Genomic DNA, 24,461 nt, shown 5'->3' with positions numbered 1-24,461 from the left:
TAGCTACTTCCATTGTACACTGTACACTTTGATGGTCTAATGTGATAAAGTCAGGCTCATATAACATTTTGGACTGCTCTAAATATAACATTGGTCCACAAGACGACTATTCTGCGTTACTAACCCAAATGAAGCACGTAAAAAAAGTAACTTCTATGTATGATCCATTTGTTGAAGTGGGTGACTAGAAACAAGCTTTTTTAAAAAAGACTATTTTTGTCTCAGAGGAAATTAAAAATAAAAATACTTGAGAATAGGATACAACCACCATCAAATTCTTTGTTATAATTTTAGTTAGATGAATGCACTTCAGATTGTGCTCCCCTAATCAGCCTAAATGTTTTGTGTGGCATTGTGACACAGACAGCAACTTCCACAGGGATATCTGCAAATGCTTGCTATTGTATTATGTACTATAGTTTATTTCTGATAGAAGAATACAACGTAAAACATCATACAACTTTCACACAGTATGCTGAAAGAAGGTTTCCCAGATTTCATTCCCCCAGAACATTATGTGCATCAGCTTCTAGCAAATGAAGTAGTACTTATCACCACACAGTAAAATTCACTGCAAACAGCCAGTTACGATAAAAGCCCACACATCTGAGGTTCTCTACCACAGGAACACAGAAGAAGGTGTAACATCAGAGGATGCAACGTGAAGGTTCACAATACAGAAAAAGGTTTTCGGAACTTACTTGTCGTGATGAGACCATAAAGGCAGACAATCAACTGACAACAGTGCTTATCAGTTTAATTTCTAATACCGAGATGAAAAAACTACTCCCAACTTGTTGAACAACTCACTTTCCATCAACAGGAGCTCTACAAATGTTTCTAGGCAAAGACAAACATCCTTAGTCTGCCAAACAAATGGCTTTTAGCTTTGCTGTGATCTGGTCCTTTGACTGTAAGCCATGTTAGATATGGGAAAAGAATTACATTTAATTAATGCTGCTAGCCAACAAACTGAGTAAAAAACCAAAAACAACCATCAAACCAGCAATGGAAACAGAGACACATACTGAGTAACAATCTTGAATCGATTTTACTCAATTATGCTGACATACCCAAAGCAACAAGGGAGTGGGGGGGAAGAAGGGCCCACCTTTTAAGCCAAGTCTCTTTCAACACACCGAAAAGACAGATTAGAAGTGTTCCTGTGTTAGCTATTGCAAGAGTTTTGGTAACAAATGATTTAAAAAAATACTGAAAAAGCTTGCTAAAAAGCAAGTCAGTACACTCGTCAGATGCAGAGCATATCCTGGACTCCTTAACCCCAAAGTGGGGGACTTTTCATGAGATGCTGTGCCAAGCCAAGCTCTACCTGTGTGTTAGGCTCCTCCAGATAACCGCTCACTGAAATATGCCCTACATATAATTAGGAGCCTCAAGCAGGAAGCCTTTATACAAGTTTGCCTCAAACAAGCCACAAATTGAAAACAGAAAAAAATACTTGTTATAAACACAAAAGCCTGAGCATTTTAAATTCTCATCCTTCTCTTGCAGTCTTAAAAATACTGATTGACCCATGGTCAGAAAGAACACGGTCCACTTTAAAATTGATGTTTAAAAACTCTAAAAAGCTTTAGCAAAAAAATGGCCCAAACAAGTGGCAAAACATCTGCACATAATGAACAAAACTATTTGGCTGAGGAGCCAAGTTCTAAAAAAGGAAAATGAGAAGTGATTAAGTGCTATTACATGGGCTCGGTAAAAAAACTCCTTGCATATAATGGCATTGCTAATTCAAAAGAAACAAAAACAAACAATTTTTTTTTTTTTTTGTCTAGGAGGAAGTGAACTACTGTAGCATCAGCACTTGTTTCCAGTGAGACCAATATTCACTGGAACCGGGTACACAAGTCCATTTGTGGAGAACAGTGATTATGACTAACACCACCAGCATGGGAAAAAAGCTCTAAGAATTCCCTTTTCTTTCAAAACAGGGAAGTACTGCTTACAGTTTCCTCTTTGCTAAGCAAGGGTAGCAGAGTAGTAATCAGGTTCTAAAACAACAGTTAAGAGTAGCTTGCATGTGTCTACCACAGACTTCCTCAGCAGCAGACAAGAAACCTGACTCTTCCAAAGAGCTGCGCTGATGAATATTGAGCTGTCAGGACTGCAGCCGCCCAGAGCTTACTGCGAGGACATACTGAGAATTACTGCACCAGAAAGCAAAGCAAGTCCTTAACAAGGTTAACTTCTTTCTGGCAGCTGAAGTATCAGTGTGGAAGGCGTAATACAAAGAAATCAGAACCGGCAGCCTTAATCACCATTTGTTTCCCCACCTAAGGATGACGAGGGTATGCAGCTACACCGCAGCTGAGACACTGTACACCACACCCTCTTCTTGGCACGGCCCTTCCCTCCCCACCATACCTCAAATATTTTATCGCTCTGTCCAGAAATGCAAGATCAGAAGCACTTCCATCTTAGCTTCCCCTGCATCTACAGATCGCGTGCGCAGTTGGCTTCAAATGCACTGAGGCTACGGCATCGCTGGCAGTGCTGGGGGAAAAAGGGGCAAGGGTTGCAAAAATAGCCTGCATAAGGCAAAATTGGTAAATAACGCATTGGGCATTCACTCTGCTTACTGGGATGAACAGGCATTTAACTTTAAGGAAATTACTTTCCATTTTTGAATGGAGAACACTGATATATCTTGCTAATTTTTTTCTGTTCTCACGTTAGCTTAAGGAGGAGAGCACATTAGCAATCTCACTCCCCAAATTTGATCCGATTTCTACCCTCCTACTTCGTACTATTCTTCCAGACTCTCATTTAAAAAACCTAGTGGTAGGTAAGATCAATTTACAAATCACACTTTATAATCTAATTTTATAAATTAAATTATAAAGAAAAATGAAATCATAAGAGACACGAGTGGACACTGAGCAGGCTGAAAGCCAGGAACCAAAGCACGCTTCCAGCTTGTGGCCTTGCCAACTGAACACCTGTGACCTGTAAAAGGTTTGCTTTGTACCCGAAAATGAGCCCAAGCTAGCATTACAGCTCAATCTCAAGCTAACACCCTTTGAAGGATCAAGATTGTACATTTTTGTCTGAAAACACGGCCTCTCTACTTTTCTCTAACTGTTTTTCCCATGCCCTGACCCCTCCCCTTCATATCACACAGTTTTTGTTTCTCTTCCAAGTGCTTCAAGCATTTAACAATATTTTCAGGTATTCAAAGTTGCACAGATCTGCCACACAAATCAACTTTATCTAATCCATCGTATTACCTAATTTGCATTTCATTTCCCCCCTGCTTACCCAGAAATTACCAATAACCTCAGGGATTAGGCTGAAAAAAAAAAAAATCTGAGAAAGCTGGAACCACTTTATCTACTTTTTCCCAGTCTACAGAGTCAGTAGGAAGTTGCTACCTGCTCAGATGACGGAGCCTTTCTTCTATAGGTTATTCTTTGCCTCTCAACCAAACTGTACAATGTAAGAACTTGTGTGTGTTTTTCCAATTTACTTTTGCACCATTAATTTTGATAAAAACATCTAGTCACACAATCTTCATAATATTTGTATAAAATCCAAATGTGTATATTCTCCAGTTTACTCTGGTCATGCTATTTCATTTTGTTTGCAGGTAGGTTCTGGGTATTCTCTCATTCAAACAGAAATATTGCAAGGAAGTTTTTTTATCAAAGTACTCGAAAGTAAATAAAAAGCCTTTGACAGCAGCACTTAAAAGGACAGAGTTAGAAAAGTCCTAGGTAAAAGTGACATTTAAATGTACTTCCTGCAGGCACTCCAAAGCAGACTGGCTTGCTTGACGAAAGAGTAGGATTTATCACTGCTTACTGAAATAGATAAGGCGATACAACCGTAACAGCACATTAAACATTCAAGGCTAGAGGGAAGAAACCAGAATAGCCATGCTCCAATTTGCTCCACAAAACCTCTTCTGCTGCAAACTCCGTGAAAGGCCTGCTTGGCCTTCAGTCCAGAGACAGTATTTTCAAGGCTGGTTTAAGAGGACAGGACACAAGCTCTGGTTTCCTAAGTTTAACCCAGTGACCAGCACGAAGGAGGCAGGGGGGCACAACACCAAACCACGAACATCCTCTCTACAGAGTTAGCTATGCTCGGGAGACAAAGGAAGTGGCTAACACCACTGTTCTCTCAGTTTACAGCTCTGGACAAGTTCATCTTGAACAACTGCAGCCTTGTCAAAAATATCTGTTACAAAACTAGTTATTAAATACAGTAGTCAGATGTGTGCAAGGTATGCAATGCTTCAGATTCTCCAGCACAGGCATTTGGGGTTAAGGGAAGGAGGTGGTGAAACAAAACAAGTTACACTACAGTTGAAAGATTAAATGTAAAAACATACCTTTTGTAGACTAGTTGGGTTCAGCTGTGCTTTGTCAATTATTTTTACGGCCACCTAAAGGAAGAGTTCATTATCAGTATTTTCTATGTGAACAAATCAGCGTTATTACAGGACGGTCAAATCCAGTAACAGAAATGGAAAACATGAAAATTACACAAAACCCACTCAAGTTTCTTCAGCAAATTATGTACTTATATTTAAACTAAAAACATTTGGAATTAACAGCTAAGGTGTACTTTACTTCTACTGCAAGAAACTAATCAGAAGAGTGGAAAAAACCCTAGTATTTCAAGCATATTAAGACAAGAAGCTCACTTAGTCTTTTGCTTGACATTAAGACCATCACACTTATGACAGCGGAAGCTCCAACACCAGACAGTGCCCCGGTAGAGAGCAGTGTGCCTACAGATAATATTTACACAGTATAATTACACAACAGATTATACAGTACTGGCTGGGCATTGGCAGTTTGTGAAGATGCTTCTAAAAGCAGAGATTTCAGAACAGAGTGAGTGAAAGTAATTCCACAAAGATTTTGCAAGAACTAAGTTCACCTTTGGAAATTCACCGATTATTTGTGTCAATCTGCTACCTGATGATATGAAATGAAGTATCACTTCTGCATTAACAAAAACCCATTGACTATAGTACAACAATTTGGGCAAGTTCATTCTTTTATTTGTTCTAATCTTTTTAGTAAATACTGCACAGAAACATAAAAGAACGAAATAAAAATTTCACAAAAGAATCAAAAGAGAAAGTCAATAGTATGGTAACTAGTCAGAACCTGAAGATCTGAGGCAACGAACAGGCAACAGAGATGAGCGTCAGTGCAATGCAATTTGGATACAGGATGAGTTAGAACAGGAAACGGTAATCTTTCTAGAATTACATGCCAATTGGTATTTTTCCTTTCTAAATTAGAGAGTCAACATACCAGAAGAAACTCCACAGAAGCCAAGGAGATGGTGCCTCTCAAAGAGGCAAGATGCTGCAACTCAGCTGATTATAATACCTCACGGGTGCAAAGCAAGGGCTTTCAATTCCCCTTGAATTTTTGGCTCAAACAACAGATCTTGCTCCTTCCCATGCCACAGCTCCCAGTTTCCCTGCATCGCTTTGTGCTATCTTTTTCACCTTGTTAACTTGGGATTGGCAACATATGGAATAATGAATATCTTACATCAAAGCAAATTTATATCCCTACATTCAAGTGCAAAAACACATGGGATGGATCATCATGATGGAGAGGGTAAGAGGGGAACAGTGTTCAATACTTGGGTGCATCACAAAATTATATGAAGGATAAGGTGTTTTCTGAAACTAAGATTCAAGATTTATTTTGAGCCCTTCTAGATACAAGATACAAGGAGATGTCACACCAAGAAGCCATCTAAGAATACTTTTGCTTTGAGGAGTATTTTCTTCTAAGGTATGCTACTGAAATTAAAGATCACTATTTCCTGAGGCAAAATTCCATCGCAAAACCTTGAGAAATCACTTCAAAAATACAAACAAGACATGAACACATTAAGCAATAGGTATTTTCGTATTAGCAGCTGTGTACGAAACCAAGAAAGATTTTTATCTCTACCTTTGCATCTGTTGAACTATTGTCATGAAGGTAACAAAGTTATTCAATTCCTGAGATCTCTTATACATTCATACTGGATATAGAGGAATCACTGCCTTTGTCAACAGCAGATAATATTATTTGAAGGTCACCTGGTGTCCCAAGACAACCCATGCCACAGAAGATGGCTGTTTGCCTGGGAAGCGCATTCCACTCAGAAAAAGTTGCATTTGTGTTCTGAGCTGTACCATTCTGGTCAATCTTAGAAAGACATAAACTTGTTTCAACCCACAAAGTCTTAAGGTATTGAGTTTCTGCAAAACACAGCTCACCTCTCACGCTGTGCATTGATTGGTGCCAGATGATGAGAAAGGTCTCTGACACTGGCAAACCCCTGGAGAGACAGGGAAGGTACACACCTGAGTTTTCTGAAAGGCAGACTCACAGGCCTGTTCGGTGCACTAATTATAGCCTTAAAGGCAGGATGAATTTAGAGAATTCCTATCCATATGAACACTGGGAGTACAATGTGTTAACACTGCCTTTGAGAGCTTGAACCCATCATCAGAACAGGGAGCTACTTCAGGTGCCTTGATAAGGTCTCCAAATCACAGGCAAAGGGAGCCTGCCCTCAAGAATAGTTTTGATGAGCCTGAGAAAGAAAATTCTCTGTTTTACTAAGCACAGTTAATAAAGCATCAAATTGCCTTCCAAACCAGAAACTTTGCTCTCTCTACACAAAGCGAATCTGGAATGGTTTCAAGTATTGTGTTCTATGGCCAATGCTGGAGGAATGCAAGTCCACCTACACCATTACACCGCTGCATCAGCCATGATATTCTGTGTGAGATCATTAGTAGAATTAAAATTAACTTTGCTTTCACCATTCACAATAACATGACTTAAAACATTCCTCCTACATGACTTGAATGAGGGAGTTAAAGCAGTAAAAAGTTGAAACACTGAGCAAATTGGCCAAACTGCTACCATTCAGAATGTCTTCTCCCTCTCAAATTTCACTTTTCCCAAGGAAAGAACAGAAAGAATATGACAGTAGATTCCTTGGAGTCAGACTTGGATGCTGAAAGAATCCTGTCTCACTAGGAGACTTCAACTTCTTGGCTATTAACTGAACACATGCCTTTAATGAACAGAAGGATCCATATTTTTTTGGCTATGATTCCAACCACCTCAGAAACAGCAAAAGGTAGTTTTATCTTTTAGATTAATTTTGGCAAGTATGGGAAACTTGTCAGAGGAAATAACCCTTGATAAATTACAATCGAAAATACATGGCTTAAAAGTCAAAGAATTAACAAAAGCAAATTTACAATGGAGATTCTTGGTTTCAAAAAGGCAGGCAGACTACAAATAATACTCTCCAGACAGAGGATCTCTAAGGAGTGTGTTTCCAAAGAGCACCTCTAGAGCAGCGAAGGTAACCCAACCTCCATACCCCTGCAGTGAGCAGAAGGCCACACACTCCTTGGCAGGACAATTCAACCCCCTCAACTTAGGCTGATGTTCTCATCGCTCCTTGAAAGGGCTAGATAAACCCTTCTCCTTTTCTGTAATTTGAGGCTGAGCTCTCATCATCCATCCTGCAGACACGCTAAAGATGGAAATGAAAGAGAGTCCTGGAACTTAGACCAGTTGGAAACGTGAAAGCTGTATTTCAAGCAACAGGAAAACTCATAGGGAAGGACTCCAGATGTAAGGAGATGAGCAACTACCCTAAAAGAATGCCTGAACAAACATACCCTCCTCCCAAGAAGCGAGAGGAAAAGTGCTGATCTACTGCATGATTTAGAAGTTAATCAGCGCAGAGATATAAAGAAGGAATTGCCATGAAGTGAAACCGAACCGGACACTTAAAAGGACATTAAGAATAGCCACATATATAACACGGAGAAGATAAGGAGGGTTCAAACACAGCAAGGATACAGTAGAGATGAAACTCATTGAAGCGTGACTCCCAAAACTAAGCATTTTATTTTATGTTTTGGTACATAAGATGGAAAAAAGAATGGGAACAAAGACAGGACAGCCAGCAGGAATTAGTGTGTAACGTAGGAAATAACAAATTCAGGAAGATGAGTGCTGTCTGGCTGAGGCCAGACTGAGAACGGTATCCCAGAATTATTAAGAGTGGTAGGTTTTAAAAAAAAAAAAAAAAAAAAGAAAAAAAACGTTCTTGAGCACAGATTTCTAACACCTATCAAGAATAAAATGGCAGCACAGGTTTGGAAATTATCAGACTTAACTTTTTGTTTTCTAGGAGAGCCCTTTACTACAAAATTCTTGAGCTCGAAACTTGCAGGGGAAAAAATAGGGAAACAGACAGAAGGGTTAAATGCAACATATTTTCCTACAGTTAATTGTGCCCGATGGAAACATGTAAGATATGGCTATCTGGACTCTTGCAAATCCTCATCAAGGAGGATGCATGGAAGTTATTGAACTAGATAAGCTGAAATGTGAACAGAGCTTTTTTAATTAAAAAAAATGGCTAAAGAGGTATCAGAAGTTTTACAAGGACAAGACTTGGGACCAGTCTTGTTTAATATCTGTATCAGTGGCTTTGGCATGGGAAGTCAAACGATAATGATTAAGTCTGTTGAAGGAGTTAAGAGGCACCATCAAATACAATGGAAAACTGATATGAACAACCTTGGAGATGAGTTAGCAAAGAAAGTGAGATTCAACAAAATACAAAGTGCTGCTGCTGACCACAACCAAAAAACGTCAATGTCACAGCCATGAAAGAGGTTAGCACAATCTAAAGATTGATCAGATAAATACTTCTGTAACGGCAAGGGTAAATTAATGACACTGGGGAAATTGTTACCCAGAATATTGTGAAGAATTCTGGTCACACACATCTAAAACATGCAATTATTATCAATGCCATACAGATCACCTAGCAAGAAGAGAAACTTTTACTCATCTCTCCTACAAGGAAAAAAGAAAAGTTTAAGATACCTTCAAGATACTCCTATAAAACTAGTTTAATTGTTCCCTTCAAAGGAAGGCCACTCATTCTAGGCCACCAGGACCAATGGCCATGTCCCAGAATGTATTTATCCTCTGAATTGATTCAATGACATCTATCCATGAGAGTTAAAGAAACTTAAAACTTAATTCTTTCCAAATTGGGACAAAGATTTTACACTGTTGCTTTATTTGTTGAAATTTCAAACAAAAATAATAAACCAGAGGTCAACACAGTTATATGCAAGTAAAAGAAAACGTAATTCAGTTTTTTGCACAGCAATGTGTGACACATGATACCTGTCTCCAAATCCTATGCCTATAATAACAGCAAAGAAATACTAACCAAGTACTTGCATTTCCTGTGTAAAGTATCAGTAAAAAGAGGAGGGAACCTAACTGGAAAGCAGTTAACCAAAAATTTTGTCTACAAATATGCACTAACTTTAACACCTGAAGACAACAGTTGATCACCAGAACTGTCAGAAAAAAAAAAAATAAAAAAATCCCTCCCAATAACTCTTGCAAAATGATGTCCCCTCTGTTCCTCCTAGTGCTACTGAACTCCATATTAGCTCAGAAAAAAATAAATTCCCTTAAAGCGCTGCAGTCAGCCACATAGCTTTCTAAAAGTCTTTGCCGGTATCAGCAAATATTTACTTAATTAGACAGGTTTGGCAAGAAAACGTCAATAAGGTGTTTCTCCCTTTCAGTACCTAGAGTTACTATTAATAAAACAGCACCAAGAAACACATTCTTGTAAGAAGCAAACAGAACTATAGCTCACCAACAGAACCATCATTAAGCGCAAGTGATTAACTACATTGTAATGGCATGCAGAAACTAATTATGGACCTGAGTTAGACACTATGAAGAGATACAAGAGAAAGCTTGTTTACACCACACAACGCTGAGCAACCGACACACAAACCAGCTCTGAACAAACTGGAGTGTCTTCCCAAGGCTGCCCAGCACTGCAAACACTAGCAGAACTCCTGGGAGATACAATGCTTTGGCAAGAAAATACTGCATTTGGGCTACTCAGACCACAATCAAGAAGATATATTAGTTCTCATTCTTGACTTCCCCTCCAATACATCACTGCGCCGTGCAGTACAGAGACACCAAGAGGCAGTCTTTCCAGCAAGCTTATTTGATTGCTATATATTGAGCCCTTTTTTGTGAATGGAGGATTTAGCAGAGAATTCTAGTAGCAAACTGGAACCCAATTCAGTTGGACAGGGACTTGTCAAAAACATAAATTTAAGAGACCATTTTCAAGATAAATTGTTTTGCAATCATTACTAAAAAAGAAAAAATACAGTTTTCCATTTCTATTTTTTTCTACATCAGTGGCAGTATCTCTAGTAAAATGTGCTAAATGTTCACAGACTTAGATGATGCTATTCTAAGAGAATCTTCACACCTACTGCAATTCACTAGTGTTTATACCCATACCACTTTACCTCTCTGCCAGTTAGGATGTGCCTTGCCAGTTTTACTTTTGCAAAATTCCCCTTTCCAATCGTTTTAAGGAGCCTGTAATTTCCAATATTCTGCTGCTCATCTGCGCAGGAAGCTATAGAGCTCCTGCAGCGAGCTCCAGAGCGCCCAGTTCGAGAGGAAACTTCCTGCCGTCCATCTGCATGGGATGCGTGCTGCAATAAAAACATACACAGATAAGGCTGAGAAATAAAGACAACACACACCAATGATGAGAGGTATACAACAATCAAAAACATTAGCGATTCCTTTGAAGAAACCTTCAAAGAATGCAACTCGAACTTCAGATTCACGTTGAACTTTGCCCTGAAGGGGACAATAAAGAGGCTCCCAGTTCATAACACAATATCCATTTCACCCCCTGGTAAGGACCAAGTGGAACGTCACCTGAACTGCAGCAACAGTTGAGCATTTTTAACTAACCTACGTGAACTAATGAATCAGTTACAGAACGTGGAGGTATTTCATACTATTTCCTGTTAGCATTACTATGCCTAGCTAGAGCAGGAAAGCTTTAGAAAGGAGACATGAACAAAGCTTTTCCAAAAGCACACACAGTAAAATGTTCACCCTTACTGGACAGTTTAACACTACTGGTAGAGTACTAAAAGTTTTTTTGGGTTTTTTTTGGGTTTTTTTTTTGTTGGTTTTTTTTTTTCATACTAGACTCGCGTTCCTACAAAACCTTATAGCCAGGAAGGCCTGGAAAAGGGAAGAAATCTTACCTAATGTATAGAAACCTCAGATATCAATAGGCTGAGCACCAGTTAGAGACACCTGAGATATTGTCTGCAATCTGTTAAGTTCCTTTCACTCAGTTTCCCTGAACAGCTATTAATTGTGAAAATGAATGGGTATATATCATACCTATAATAGTCTTTATTCATTAGATCACATGGTTAAGAAAACAGTAAAGTCTTCTTCATTTCCTGATAGCCTGTTTATGAAAGAAACTAAGGGACTGCTCATGTCTCTCAGTTCTGAACACACGGTTGCAGTCTACATACCAACTTCACTAATTAAAGTAGTAGTTAGAAATGCTCAGTAGTCTGCAAGTGTGGAGCAAACGCCTGGCTACACAGAAGATGACACGTTAAATTCAGTCATCCCAGAAATCCCAGATCTTGCTCTTCTACTACTACTCCTCTTGCTGAAACCCAGCGGGGGCAACCGAAAATCTGGCATACAGCAACACTCAGTCTGAAAATCACTGCAGCATAAGGATGTGAGATCATAACTCAAGAGCTAACAACCCTGGTACAGGCACAAATGAACAAATCCATACTTGCACGACAATAGGCAAATTTCACACTCTGTTTAATAACCTGACATAACCTTGTGACCATATACTCCGGCATCTTAAGTTCCTTGGTTTGTTAATTTGAGTGCAACAGCTGTGATTCAATTATTTTTAAAAACACATTCATTTCATTTAAGAAATAGTATTGATACTAGTCTACGCAAATCTCGGAAGATTGTTTCAATAGTTACTATTTAAAGCCCACACACACACACTGTGGTGCATACGACGTTTTAGTATCAATTTGGCTTTAGTTTCTCCTTACTGCCCGACTACTGGTTTATCACTGGATTTGTACTTCCCATATAGGTACTTAATTACTATGATCACATTATTCCTTCACTTCAGAAGTTTTGTATCTATCTATCTATCTCCCTAAATAGGCTGCTGTGAGAACAATTAAAGACAAGAAAACATTTTTCATAGTTCTTTTCAGAACCCTCTCCTATTTTTCCAACATCTCTTTGTGGGGCTCACGCTAGAACTGGACATACCATATCAACAGCAGGTGCAGGAGGACTAAACACTGAGATCGCATCTTCTGTTCAACTCTCCACTGATTTTACATGGACAGAACCAGCCCTTCTTGGGAGAAGACCGTCTGTATCTGACCATTCAACCCCGACCCTAACTCTCCTTTAAAATTATTGCCTCCCATTCCCTTACCACACATGACGACTTTCATTCCTGGTTCCTTAAAGACATGATCTTACATTTGGCTTAAGTGAAACGCAAAGTTTCCTTACATGCAGGTTATTACATGTTCTTGATGATTGGCCCATCCTGGCCTATTTAATATTCAAGCAATCTTTATCCTAGTTTTCAGGAGCGGTAGTATACTCTTCTTCCAAACCACTAATAAATGACATAGGAACAAGAAGAACGCCCATAATAACATCCAGTAAAAATTCAATGCTTGATAACAATTCCTTGTTCTCACTAATATCTCAAGACCTATGACAACTAGATAACAATTTATCAATCAATAATTCTCAAGGAGAGGGAGGACAAGATGAGTCCCCCAGCTGAAGGAACTACTAAAGCCAGTGAAATCCTGTATCAGCAATTTCACTATTTTGCATGCCCTTAATGCCAGGCTGGTGCTGGTTGTTCAGGCCATCTTATTTACCCCTGTATACACTGGCACAGCAATGCCAATCCTCTGTACTTCCCTGAACTTCGACTTCCAACAAACCCTGCAGCGCGCAATGCAGAGAACTTCTCTGTCAGCTCCTTTGGTACCTTCAAGTGTCAAGTTATTCAGACCAGCTAGAAAAAAGCAGCAACTGCTGATGCTAAAAGTTAACATCCTCCTACATTGCTACCCCCAGCAATCAGGAACCGGGATGTTCTGTACAGGGCCACAAGAATATTTCTTGGATATATCAGAAGGCTCACTTTTACTTCAAGTACAGCATCCCAGGAATACAGCTGTACTACTTCACATTGCACTACACCGGGCTGATAACCTACCTCAGAAAAAGAAGTCTATCAGAACTATTTAGACTACAGCCCTTTCGTGCCTGGGCACACGTGGCACAGGAACATAAACTGGCTTCAGCCTACCTGCGAGCAGGGCTTATTAGCTCAGGATCCCCAGCAGACACATTCAACAAGTAGGTTACCTTTGAACCACACAGATGAGACTGAAAACAGAGTATCTGCATCTGTGCTGTTTTGTGCCTGAACTAATAAACTACGTTAGACCTGAGGCAGCTTACGAGGCAGCTGAGACGTGGGCGTCAGGTACCATGTATTCCCAAACCAGAGAACCTGTGCACAGGCTATTCAGAACTGATCTTACTCATATCCTACTATATATAAATAATGTTAGGTAAAAGAAAGATTATACTATTCCACATCGTAAACCACCACAGCAAATTTATCTTGAGAGCTTCACTGTCCTCTGTTGAGGAATGGCTTCTTATGCCCTATCATTTTTTTCATGCTTTCTAGCTTTACGCTTAAAGGGAGGAATTAACAGCTGTGAACTTATTTGGACCAGTGCTGATAAATTTAACACGATCTCCTTGTACGGAGGTTTGCATTTCCACCCTAACCCAGATTATTTCTTTTCAAGAAAATGACCTATTTCAGATGTGGTTTCTGAATATCAAGCTGTGTGTTCCTAAGCATTTTAGTTATCTTCAATTGACTTGCTCGTAGCTGTGTTTTGCTCTGTAAAAATCTGTCCATTTGCAAGTACATCTCATTTGGACTTTATTTCACTTCACGTAAGTAAATCTATCAGCAAGTCCTTCCTCTGTCAAATACAAGATTATTGTATCAAACAGAACACAAACTTTCTAAAAAACTACAGAAAACAGCTTCCCAGTTTCAACATGGATTTTCTTTTGCTTATGGAGATGAAGAAAGAAGAAGGCTTGGTAGCATAAAATACTAAAAGGCATAAAATCAAAATAGAGTAAAAGTGTTTCTCCCATCCAAATAATTTTTAAGAAGCCATGATAGGTAGATGAGAAGCTAAACGGTGTAGGCAAAAAGCAAAAATATAGATGGTGCAGGAAAAGTTCGAGTCAGGCATTGGCTTGTATAGCATTTGGCTGTACTCAGCTTCTTCATAGGGCAGCTTCCTCAACAGCTATCTTGATGCAACAAAACCACCATCACAGATTAACAGCTCCAGTCTCAGCCTGGAGAAATAGCAATAGCATCCTCTGCTCTACATTGAGATGCAGGTCATTTGTCTTTTCCCAAGCAGACCCTCAACTCCGCAGATTTTGCTTCCCTCACCCCCTAACCCCCAAAGATTCTGTTCGGTTTCAGGCTTCTTTCCTAGGTCTGCATTTATATGGCTTCAGTAAGAAAGAGGGTTTGTCTTAAAAACACAAAATTTAAAACAAGCATGTGTTTATTTGTAGTAATTTTCCATTCATTGAGGTAGGTGAGCTGTATGTATCTCCTGGAAGCACGTTCTGTGTAAGGGTAACACTTGTTCATGACACTCACCATGGCTGAGGGATTCCCAAAATACCTGTTTTCACGCAAAGGAAGACCATTATACTGCAGATCGGGAACTAAAGCAAGGAGACTGTATATTTTGTGTGGCTTCAGGCTAGCCAGAGTCACCATCTCTCTTAAAAGAGACGTCTCCTGAAATCCACTCATGACAAGACAGCACTTTCTTCCGTATCTTGGCATGCATCAGGTTCCATTTCAAAAATCTTTTAAATACTTTAAAGATGGTTGTTTGTTCGTTTGTTTTTCCACATAGAAGGAGGGTGCTCTAAAAAACTATCCATTTTCAAGCCAACAAGACAACCTCTCTCATTTAAAAAAAAAAAAAAAAAGCAGCATTCTCCTCCTCCGCCTCCCCCCAGCCCCACCCTGGTATTACTCAACCCCACAGGAAATCGAGTAGAACATCTCCATTTGTGAGAGACCTTACTGAGAGGGAGGGACTGAGCCTAAGACCAACTATATTTGGAACACGATGCAAAACCCACCTTTTCGCAAAAGCCTTCCCCCAATGATGAGCCGACATCCTTTCATAGCCAGATAATGATTAGCATGAAGAGAAAGAAAAAGAAAAGAAAAGAAAGTAAAAAGCAAATGAAGTATGAAGGTGCCAATAACGGAAATCTTTTTGGTAGATGTTAACTTTTATCCAGTATCTGTATGATTAGAGATATCTCAACATTCAGAGCATTAGAAACACACAGGGCAGAGCATGACTAGTATCAAAGTTCTTAGACTGCTTAAGAAGGTGCCAACAGCTGAGAAAAATCTGGAAGAGACAGGATCTGATATCCATTTGAAGAGCTGAAAAACATTAAGAAATTAAATGCCCAAGACCTGCAAAAATCCATGCTTATTTACAGTAAGTAGGAAGCTTGCTTTCTAAAATAGGGAAGACAAACGGTATTAACATATTTTTAAAAAAATATTTATTTTATACAATAGCGAAAACTACCTTCTCATCAGCCAAATGAATTAATAAAATGTAATCTTACAAAAGTCTCTAGGAATGTTTATTACCTTAGCTGTTACCTTCACCTCTGTATGAAATACTATGAAGTTATATTATAGAATTTCTTGGAAAGCTGACAGACCAGTAAGAATCATGATAGCCTCATTTGATTCTGCATTTTTAATTATAATAAGAAAAAATTGTACTTAAAGCCTACCCATAAAATGTTAATAAACTAAACATTCCAGGAAATGATGAACATTTGAGACACTAAATTGCTTCCTTACCCTAACTTGGGCACACAACATATAAATACATGGTCATTTCTGGCTGTGCACTCCCCACCAGCACTCTTATTTACAGAAAAACTTATCAGGAAACAGTTTTTTAAAACACAGAAATATTTTAAATGAAACAAGCGAAGACATATTTCACCACAGCCCTTCCTAACAATGTGTTGTATCTTATTTCCTATTCATCATTAACATCTTTAAGAACATACAGACTGCTGAGTACTTCTCAGCGTAAGAGAAAAAAGGTTAGCCCTAAGGATATTCACAGAGGTAGCATCTTATTGCGCGGATATACCCGTGAAACAGCACAGCAGGGCATCCTGTGACTGCTGACGAAGGAATTCTACTGGAAAGTCAAAACACAGACTTACATTTCTGGCAAGCACCAAGAGGTGTCACAGCAAACAGTCAACCACAATTGTCTATATACCAGTTACTGCTCTGGGAATCCCTAACTCATGATATATTATAAAATAGTACATTATTTTCCTATATTATAAAATAGGAAGACATCAGATGAAGACATCCCGTACTTGTCCTGATTTTACTTGCCTCCTACCACTGACCAGGGCACAAATCAGGACATAGAGCAAGGTGGGTTTTGTCAGACCCAGTATGCCCGTGCCGATGTTTCAGCACATATAATTAAAAGGCGGTTTTTAGACTACCTTGCTACATAATCACTCTTAAGGGTGAACAGTCATGGCTTCCATCTCATAAAATTTTAAACGCTGTCCTACAAAGAGAAACGGTATCCAATGTGGCACTGAAGTTATCAATCCATGAAGGCAGATTTGTTCACTGATGTGTGGTACAGCCCTACCGTTATGGATGCTGCGATCGAGTGGAACAACTGAGAGGGTCAGAACTCAGCAAGGGAGACAAACAGACCTTCTAGAAACACACTATAGCTGATAAAAGAGAAAACACTAATTTGGATGCTTCCATTGTCAAAAGGTGAAGAACTCACCACGCAATTCTCAGCCTACCATAATACTCATTTTTATTTAACTGGTATGACACTTCAGGAAAATGAGTGGCTAGTTTAATTAGGTCATATTTGTCAAACAACCAGTTTAAAGGGAGATCCTGAAGAGTAAATACAGGCTTTAGCGCACACAGGCTATACCTCTTGACATACATTCCTAATGCTCCCTAACCTCAGCAAGGAGGGTGAAATAAAGATAAAAACAGGATTAACAGTCAGCATGCTCATAATTCTGGCCACAGACCAGCGGTGGGAAGAGCTAGTGACAACTGCACCACTGACCTGAAGATCAGAACAGGAGAGCACCAATAGCAAAGCACTAACATCCTTCAGCGAAGGAAGGATGCTCCCCTTCGTGGGCATACAGGGTCTGGCTCAGGAGTCCTTTCCATGTATATAACCACCACAGCCTCTGCCCACTTATTTGACATCATTTGGTTCATACTCTACACAGCATATGAAAGAGAGTGAATCTGTAATTCCACGATTAGCACTGAACAACACAACAGTGAAGAAATACTGCTTGTATAATCAAAAAGATAAGTCTGGTGCCTGTTAGAAAAAGTTTTTAAAAGCTCTTTTGTTGCTTCACATTATCAAGATCTGACATTCATCATATCTTTCCAGCCAGTTTCTTTACTGCTGATTAAAATGGATATTTATTGACATCAGCCTGGGGAATAATAGCTGAAGAGCCAACCATATTCTATTCTTCATCAACAATACTGCCAACTAAGTTGTTTCCAGAATCATCGCTGTCAGTAATTACATGCTAAACAAAAAAAAACCCTCACAGTTGGTTTTCAAAGACCACATTGAGCTTGCAGATAGAAAACTTTGTTTAGGCTTTAACCCTGCAGGAACAAATTTTATTTGAAAGTTAATTTTTGTTTATATGTATATATACGCACACGGAGCTCAACAAGTTGCTGCTTTACAGGCCAAGAATTCTTCTTGAGCCAAGGGTTTCATCCAGGAGACTGACTGGAGTGTTAGCACAGGTGTACTCAGTACCTTTCAGGTTTGTGTTTTAAGAGCAGTGAGCATCTATTCATCATACATTCTAAAGATTTTCAGTGGCAAACGATCTCCACACTAAGCAGAGCCAACCTTGATATGCCATGAGCCTAAAAAAAAAAAGTGACCTCCATTTTTGATCTGGCTGACATCCATAAGGCAGCATTACTTGCCTGAGAAGAGGAGGAAGTTGCAGACACATGCTACTTATATATCATCTGAAATGGAGATCTGGAGAGACAAATGCCTCCACTCTCAGAATTCCTTTGACTTGAGTCACCTGAGACATGTAGTCAACAGGAACTGTCCGCTTACATCAATGCGAGCATGTCTTTTGACTAGAATTAAAATGGAGAATCAACCAGGTAAGAAAACCTAGGAAGAAGTCTATGAAGTTTAGTGTATTAAACCCCGTATTTCCTCTTGATTATTTTCTTTCAATAATTTCTGTAGTTGTGTTCTTTTTTTCAGACTGCTATTTCTAAGGCCACAATTTAAGTCACGTTCAGTGGTGCTCGTAAAATAGATGAACTACGTCTGACTTTTTAACAACTTCTGGAGTAAGATCCTGTAGCTTAATTTTTCTGAGTTACTGAAATAACATAAAAAAAGGAAAAAAAGAAGTTGGCTTCCAGGAGCAGACCACTACAATTTGTGAAAGGTACACCACTGCAGTTATACATCTCTCTTTGTAGTTGTGGCATAACTCAAGTTGCCTTAGCCCTAGGGTGCTATGACTGGCTTAAATCAAACCAAACCCAAAATAGTAAGAAGCATTTCTATCCTTTCCCACCTGAACTGGATATTCCCATCCCCTCCTCTGTGGCAGTATTTGCAGAAACGCAGAACAGGGATAAACCCACTTTTCTTAAGGATTCATTTGAGTCAGGTCAGAGCGCTGAGCAGACTCGTCGTACAGCCCCGCAGTAATTAGTGCCGGCACAAACCACAGGTGGGGAGAGGCAGCCAAGGCTGACGCCCCCAGCAGCCTCCTATCAGTTGGAGCTGACAGTGAAACCGAAATGATTAAACGACACGGCACAGGCTGTTTGGCAGAGCTGAAGAATGAAACCTCTCACTTCAAGATGTGAAAATACTAACAGTCAGTGGCTGACTCGCAATGCCACACAACCTAATCGGGTATTTTTTGAGTACAAACACAGTACTGGACCTATCAGGCATCCCAGGCAGTAAAAAAAAATGCACAAAAAGCATTTTCCTGCTCTGTGAAAATCTGGAATTAAAAAAAATACATCCCAGGTGAACTCCTAAAACATAGTTTATTTCTAGTTATTTTGCCACCTTCACCTAATTTATTTCAAACCAGACCATTTATGACAACTGGTGAAAAATATGGAAAAACATAAATGGTCCACGTAGAAGAAAATCTACCAGAACTCTTGGCCACAGGCACGCTTTCCTCCTCACCCCCTTCTTTTAAAAAAACAAAACAAAACAGGGTTTCACGCTACGGAAGAAAGCATTCCGATTACAGATCTATTTGTAATAGGAGAAGACTGATAAATAATATATAGAATAATGTGAGCTTGCATATTGTCTGCAAATGCTCTAATGCATTTCATAGCTGATTGGTAATAAATCAAGAGGTACTGCACTAACCTTCACAATATCTTAAAAACAAATTTTTGATTCTAACCCTGCCGTTACTAAACCATTTTAAATAAAAAAAAATTAAATTAGATACTTTTGCTGCACAGAATCCTTTTGTAAAGGCTTGTACAAGCACAGTTGCCATCACACTGGCACTTTTCAATAGCAAATTTTTCACATTAGGCACAGTCATGGAGATAAGAGTACATTTTAGTCTCGCTTTTCCTCAAATTACTTGTATTTTTTTAATTCAAATTGGCCTGCATTACCAACACATCCAAAACAGTTACTTTTCCCCCAGAAACACAGCTGTGCAACCGACAGAGGTTCAAATTAAACTAGTCGATTTTTCTTTTCTATTTCATGTTCCTTAAAAAAAAAAAAAAAAACCACCAACCTCCATACCCCCTGTATTTCCTTGTTTCTATCTAGTTCCCTACCACCTTGCCACTCTTTGGGAATTTTTTTTAACAAATATTTGTCCTACTCTCTACAATCTTGTTTCTTCTGCTCCTATTTCTTTGTCGCTTGTCCTCCATCCTGCCATATGCACATTCCTCTATGCCTCCTCTTTGTTTTCCACCATCTACCTTCCTTCACATTGTGTTTCCATACTCTTTCCTCCTCTATCTCCTTTCCCTTCCTCCTCGTCACTAGTAAAACAAGTTTACTTATTCTTCCGTGACCTACAGGTCCTTCGTCTGTGTCTACCGTGTCTCCCAGATTTGGATGAAGGAGGTCTCTGCTGCCTCTCTTGCTTTTTCTCCCACATGCAGGAGATAATTCTGAAGAAGACAGAAAAGATCTGATCCCCTCCTTCACTTCTGTCCCCTAAGCAGCTGGCAGCCATTGCCACACAAGACATGGCCAGCAAGGAGCTGCTCTACCTTTGTGGTAAGAAGCCAGCTCATTGCAGGCCAACAGCCAGCTTCCAACTGTTCAAGTGTGAAGTTCCTGTGATCACAGATCATCTGGGATGCCTTTCCTCTCAAAACCAGGTGACTCGGAGCCAAATTCTTTAATCTCAAAGGCACTAAAGGCTTGATAGCTGTGACTGGCTTTTGGGGAAAGTTACTGTGACGGTATTTCCACTTCAGCAGTACATGCATGAAGTGTCTCGGTAAGAAGTGGTATACACTGCCTTAAAAAAAAAAAAAAAACTGAGCACTGACAATTAGACCTTGTCTATTCAACAGGAGTTGCCAAGCACTGAACGTGGTTAACTGCAAGAACAGACAATGATAATTTACGCTCACCGTCATTCTGGAGGCTAACTTCATTTTCAAAACTGCAAGTATAGGCATGGGTAAGCTACGATCAGCACGCTTCAACCAGATTCAACACCAGCCAAGCCTTTGTCAGCAGTGGTAACCTTCCAAGTAGAAAGAAGGCATTAAGTGGGTCCACAACCATGGCCTAAGGGCTGGCTGAATACTTTGGCATCTCTTAAGCCTCTTCCCACCCGAGCTTCAAAGAGTCCTACAAATATTAACTAATTAAGACTTCTCTTACGTGAAAGAGAATCAAGAGCTCAATTTACCTGCCAACACAATACAGCCAGCTTTGGGGTGGAAGAACAGTTAGCTGAAGTATCAAAATTGTCACATTTGCTATTAAAAAAGAGACCTGGCACTCACAGCTGTAGGGGTAATTCAGACAAACTAAATGTCAGATTTAAATTTAGTTTTAAGCAAGGGTTTCTGGTGAATTTCTAGATAGCTGATGGCCAGAACATGAGGCAGCTTCTTGAGGAACACGGTATTGTACAAGGAGGTTAGTTCAATGGATTTGTCTCCCTGTCAGTATCACTACCTACAGGTATTTCTGTGGTCACCAGCCCAGATTACAGCAGTTGAAAGATATGCCTTAATCTAAACCTAAGGCAATTAATCTGCAAGCAAGACAATCCCCGTATGTTAAATTATTAAGATTACTAAAGAACGAGAAGTGTTAGACCAATATTTTGAAGTGTGAACAAGGTGCCTTAAGTGGAAGACATGTAAAAATCTAACTTCAAGTGCTAGAACACACAGCTTGTGAATAATGTACTTCCTCGAGCACATTTTAAGTCTTCCCACCATTAAGTTATCCATAGCAGAGTTTGAATTAACTACATTAGAGAACCTGATCTGAACACTTCCTAAAATGATATACTGGGTGGCCTCCACACATATATGTAGAGCTTGAAAACCTCTGTCAGGTTTGCTTATAGACTAAAACAATTATACAAATAAGCTTTGTATAGTATTTTGTAGAGTATGCTACAACTTCAACTCTCCCCATGGCATAGGAAGGGCCGCATAATATTTTAATTATTTTCTTCCAGAAGGCAGGAAGCTCATTGAGATTTTACAACCAAATATGCTTACTTGGCTTTTTGCTCAATACAGCCCTTAGCCTGCAGGTTGCATCTAGCGCTAAAACAAATAAAGATCAGAGAAGTCAAAAGTGCCTATTATGTCAATAAAATCTAAATCCCTAGTAATGCAGTAATTGTTCCATGCAGCATGTTTTCTGACACTTTGTCTGGTCTTGTTTTAAACAATGGGGCTACCATCACATTTCTTGGACTATTTATGGTCTAGAACAATCCAACAGTTCTTCCTGATCTTTAACCAAAGTTTCCACTTTTTATGCCAGTTCAAAACACAAGCAGTCCTCGCAAAAAAAGCCTCCTCTGTCAAGCTTAGCGTCTGTCTCCTAAAGAATATCAGATAGCCTTTACAGAAAGCTGAATACAAAGTTCACTGATCGACTCATTTTAGACTACAGTGACTGACAACTCCCTTCTGTTTATCATTTGGGGATGTATCCGAGCCTATGCAGAAAAATAGTTAGACAGGATACACCGGGATCAAGTAAGTTTTAACCTAAAAGAAATACAGCTCCTATCTGCAGAAAGGGAGTCTCCTGCTGAGCTTCGTTTGTGGCTATCTGCCCTTGTGGTGGGACTACTTTTTTTTTTCTTTCTTCCTTTAGCATACGACCTGTGTGATTGTTAATACAGTCTTTGACTCAATCTTGTAAATAAAATGTCCTAAACCCTGGCTTTGTTAAGGAAAAAAAAAAGGGGGGGAGGGGGGAAGGAACAGGCTCCCTTATCTGTAAGATAATTCCAATAAAGAAACCCTTTTAATGTCATCTGAACAGGTGACTAGTCTAACAGCGTCATTATCAAAGAGAACCCTGCAAATTAAGCAGGGAAGAGGCCTATTATCTAGGTCACCTAGCCCACCCCTACCAAAGCTGAATTATTCCCATCTGTTTACTAGAGGTTTATTCCACTGCTTTTAGCAGTAAGTTGGCATATTAGGAGAATACAGCAACCCACCAGGAGACCACCCCCCCTCCCCACCGCCGATCTTCTCTCCCCCGCTACCACCACGACAAACCCCATCCCCGCCACCGAGAGACACTGGAATAAAGCGTTAGAGAGGGGGACACCGGGTCTGGGGGAGGAATGCCCGCCAATAATAGGGAAACCGTGCTGGGCGGGTGGGTGGGGAGTTAAAAAAAATAATTAATTTAAAATAAATCCGCAATTCGGGAACAGTGCAAGCCGTAAGAGGTTAATGAGAGCAGGGCGATGTCCCCCCCCCCCCGCCCCTTCCCCCGGCTGGCCGGCGCCCGGTGACCCCCAGAGGCGGCGGGGCCGGGGGAGGGTGCTGGGGCCGGTCCCCCCCCCGCGGCCGGCGGTACTCACGTTCTCGGTGTCGCGCTCGTTCACCGTGGGCAATGGAGTCCGAGTGGACATTTTACTTCCCTCGGGCGGCCGCGCTGCCCGCGACGGCGGCGCGCACACACACACACACACCGGCCCCCGTCTGCTCGGAGATGGTGGTCGCAGGGAGCCACCATGAAGGACCAGGTGGGCTGGCGGGGGGGCGGCGTCGCTTCGGTGCCCCCCACCCTCCGGCGGCGCCCCACGCCCGAGCTAGATGCCCCTCAGGGAGCGGAGCCGCCTCGCCCCCTCCGAGTCCTCCGGGCTCATCCTACGGCCAGGCCGGACTCCGCGGGGGTCAGCAGCGGGGAGCGGGGCGCCTCATCAAGCGGGGAGGGATGGAGCCGGGGGAAGGGAGGCGGCGAGGCAGCGACTCCGGGATAGGGGGAGGGGAGGGGGGAACGCAGGGCGGGCGGGGAGGAGGCGGCAGCGGGGCGCAGCCCGGCTCCTCTCGCCGGCCACTCTCCGACGCAAGCCGGGGCACGGCGGTTAGCGCGGGCCCGCTGCCGAGGGGGGCTCCCCTCTCCTTCCCCCGCCCCGGCCCCGCTTCACCGGGCCGCCGCTCGCATAATGGCCCGCCTCTGCCCGCCCGCCTAACACTCGCCCCTCCGCCGTTACCGGACGAGCCAAGATGGCCGCCCGGCTTCCTCCGCGCGGAGCCCAGCTCCGACATGAACCGGAAGGGCCCGCCCCCCGCCCGGCCGCGCCGGGGAGGCCGGCGCCGGCGGCTTGTTGCTAGGGCCGCGGCGGGGCGGGGTCCCGGCGGCGGCGAGCGGGGCCGGGCCCGGCCCTTCCTCGTGGGGTGATTCCCCCCCCTCCTCTTCCGGGCGTCGGCCAGTGGGAGCGGTTCGCCCCCCGGGGCGGCGCGGCCTGGAGAGGGGGATTCTCCTCAACAGGCCCTCGGGGAGCGGCGGGACCCCCGGTGCGGCCGGGGCCGGGCCTGAGGGGAGAACCGGTGGGGCGAGGTGTTGGGGAGCAGCGTGGGGCAGAGGGGGTGAAGGAGCGGAGGGTGGTGGGAGAAATGGCAGCATCTCCTCCTTGGGGGGCCAGTCCTCAGCCGGAGAAGGGACGCGGGGACAGACCCTGCTGCCTGCTCACAGCCAGGAGCAGGGACATGTGTCCTCCAGAAACACCCCGGCTGCATAGCCGTGTTCATGGTTTGGTCCTCAAGTCTTCTCC

General features: G+C 41.5%; 1 protein-coding gene across 16 annotated transcripts in view; it reads right to left on the bottom strand.

Moving 5' to 3' along the window:
* The window catches only part of MARK3 (microtubule affinity regulating kinase 3), a 65,267-nt gene extending 41,318 nt beyond the window's left edge, over positions 1-23,949 (bottom strand). For 3 of the 16 annotated variants that reach the window (XM_054201299.1, XM_054201302.1, XM_054201303.1), the window contains exons 1-4: positions 23,265-23,948; positions 15,189-15,227; positions 10,385-10,576; positions 4,355-4,408 (exon numbers count right to left, since the gene is read on the bottom strand). In XM_054201299.1, the coding sequence (XP_054057274.1) occupies positions 4,355-4,408; positions 10,385-10,576; positions 15,189-15,227; positions 23,265-23,315 (336 nt within the window). In that variant the 5' untranslated portion in view covers positions 23,316-23,948. Of the gene's footprint in view, positions 1-4,354; positions 4,409-10,384; positions 10,577-15,188; positions 15,228-20,817; positions 20,934-23,264 lie in introns of those variants that run through there. The other 13 variants (XM_054201304.1, XM_054201306.1, XM_054201310.1 and 10 more) reach the window with 8 other exon arrangements.
* Positions 23,950-24,461: the final 512 nt, after the last annotated feature.

This window comes from Rissa tridactyla, chromosome 4, assembly GCF_028500815.1.
Source record: "Rissa tridactyla isolate bRisTri1 chromosome 4, bRisTri1.patW.cur.20221130, whole genome shotgun sequence".
Classification (NCBI taxonomy): Eukaryota; Metazoa; Chordata; class Aves; order Charadriiformes; family Laridae; genus Rissa; species Rissa tridactyla.
This window is presented reverse-complemented; position numbering and strand designations above follow the sequence as displayed.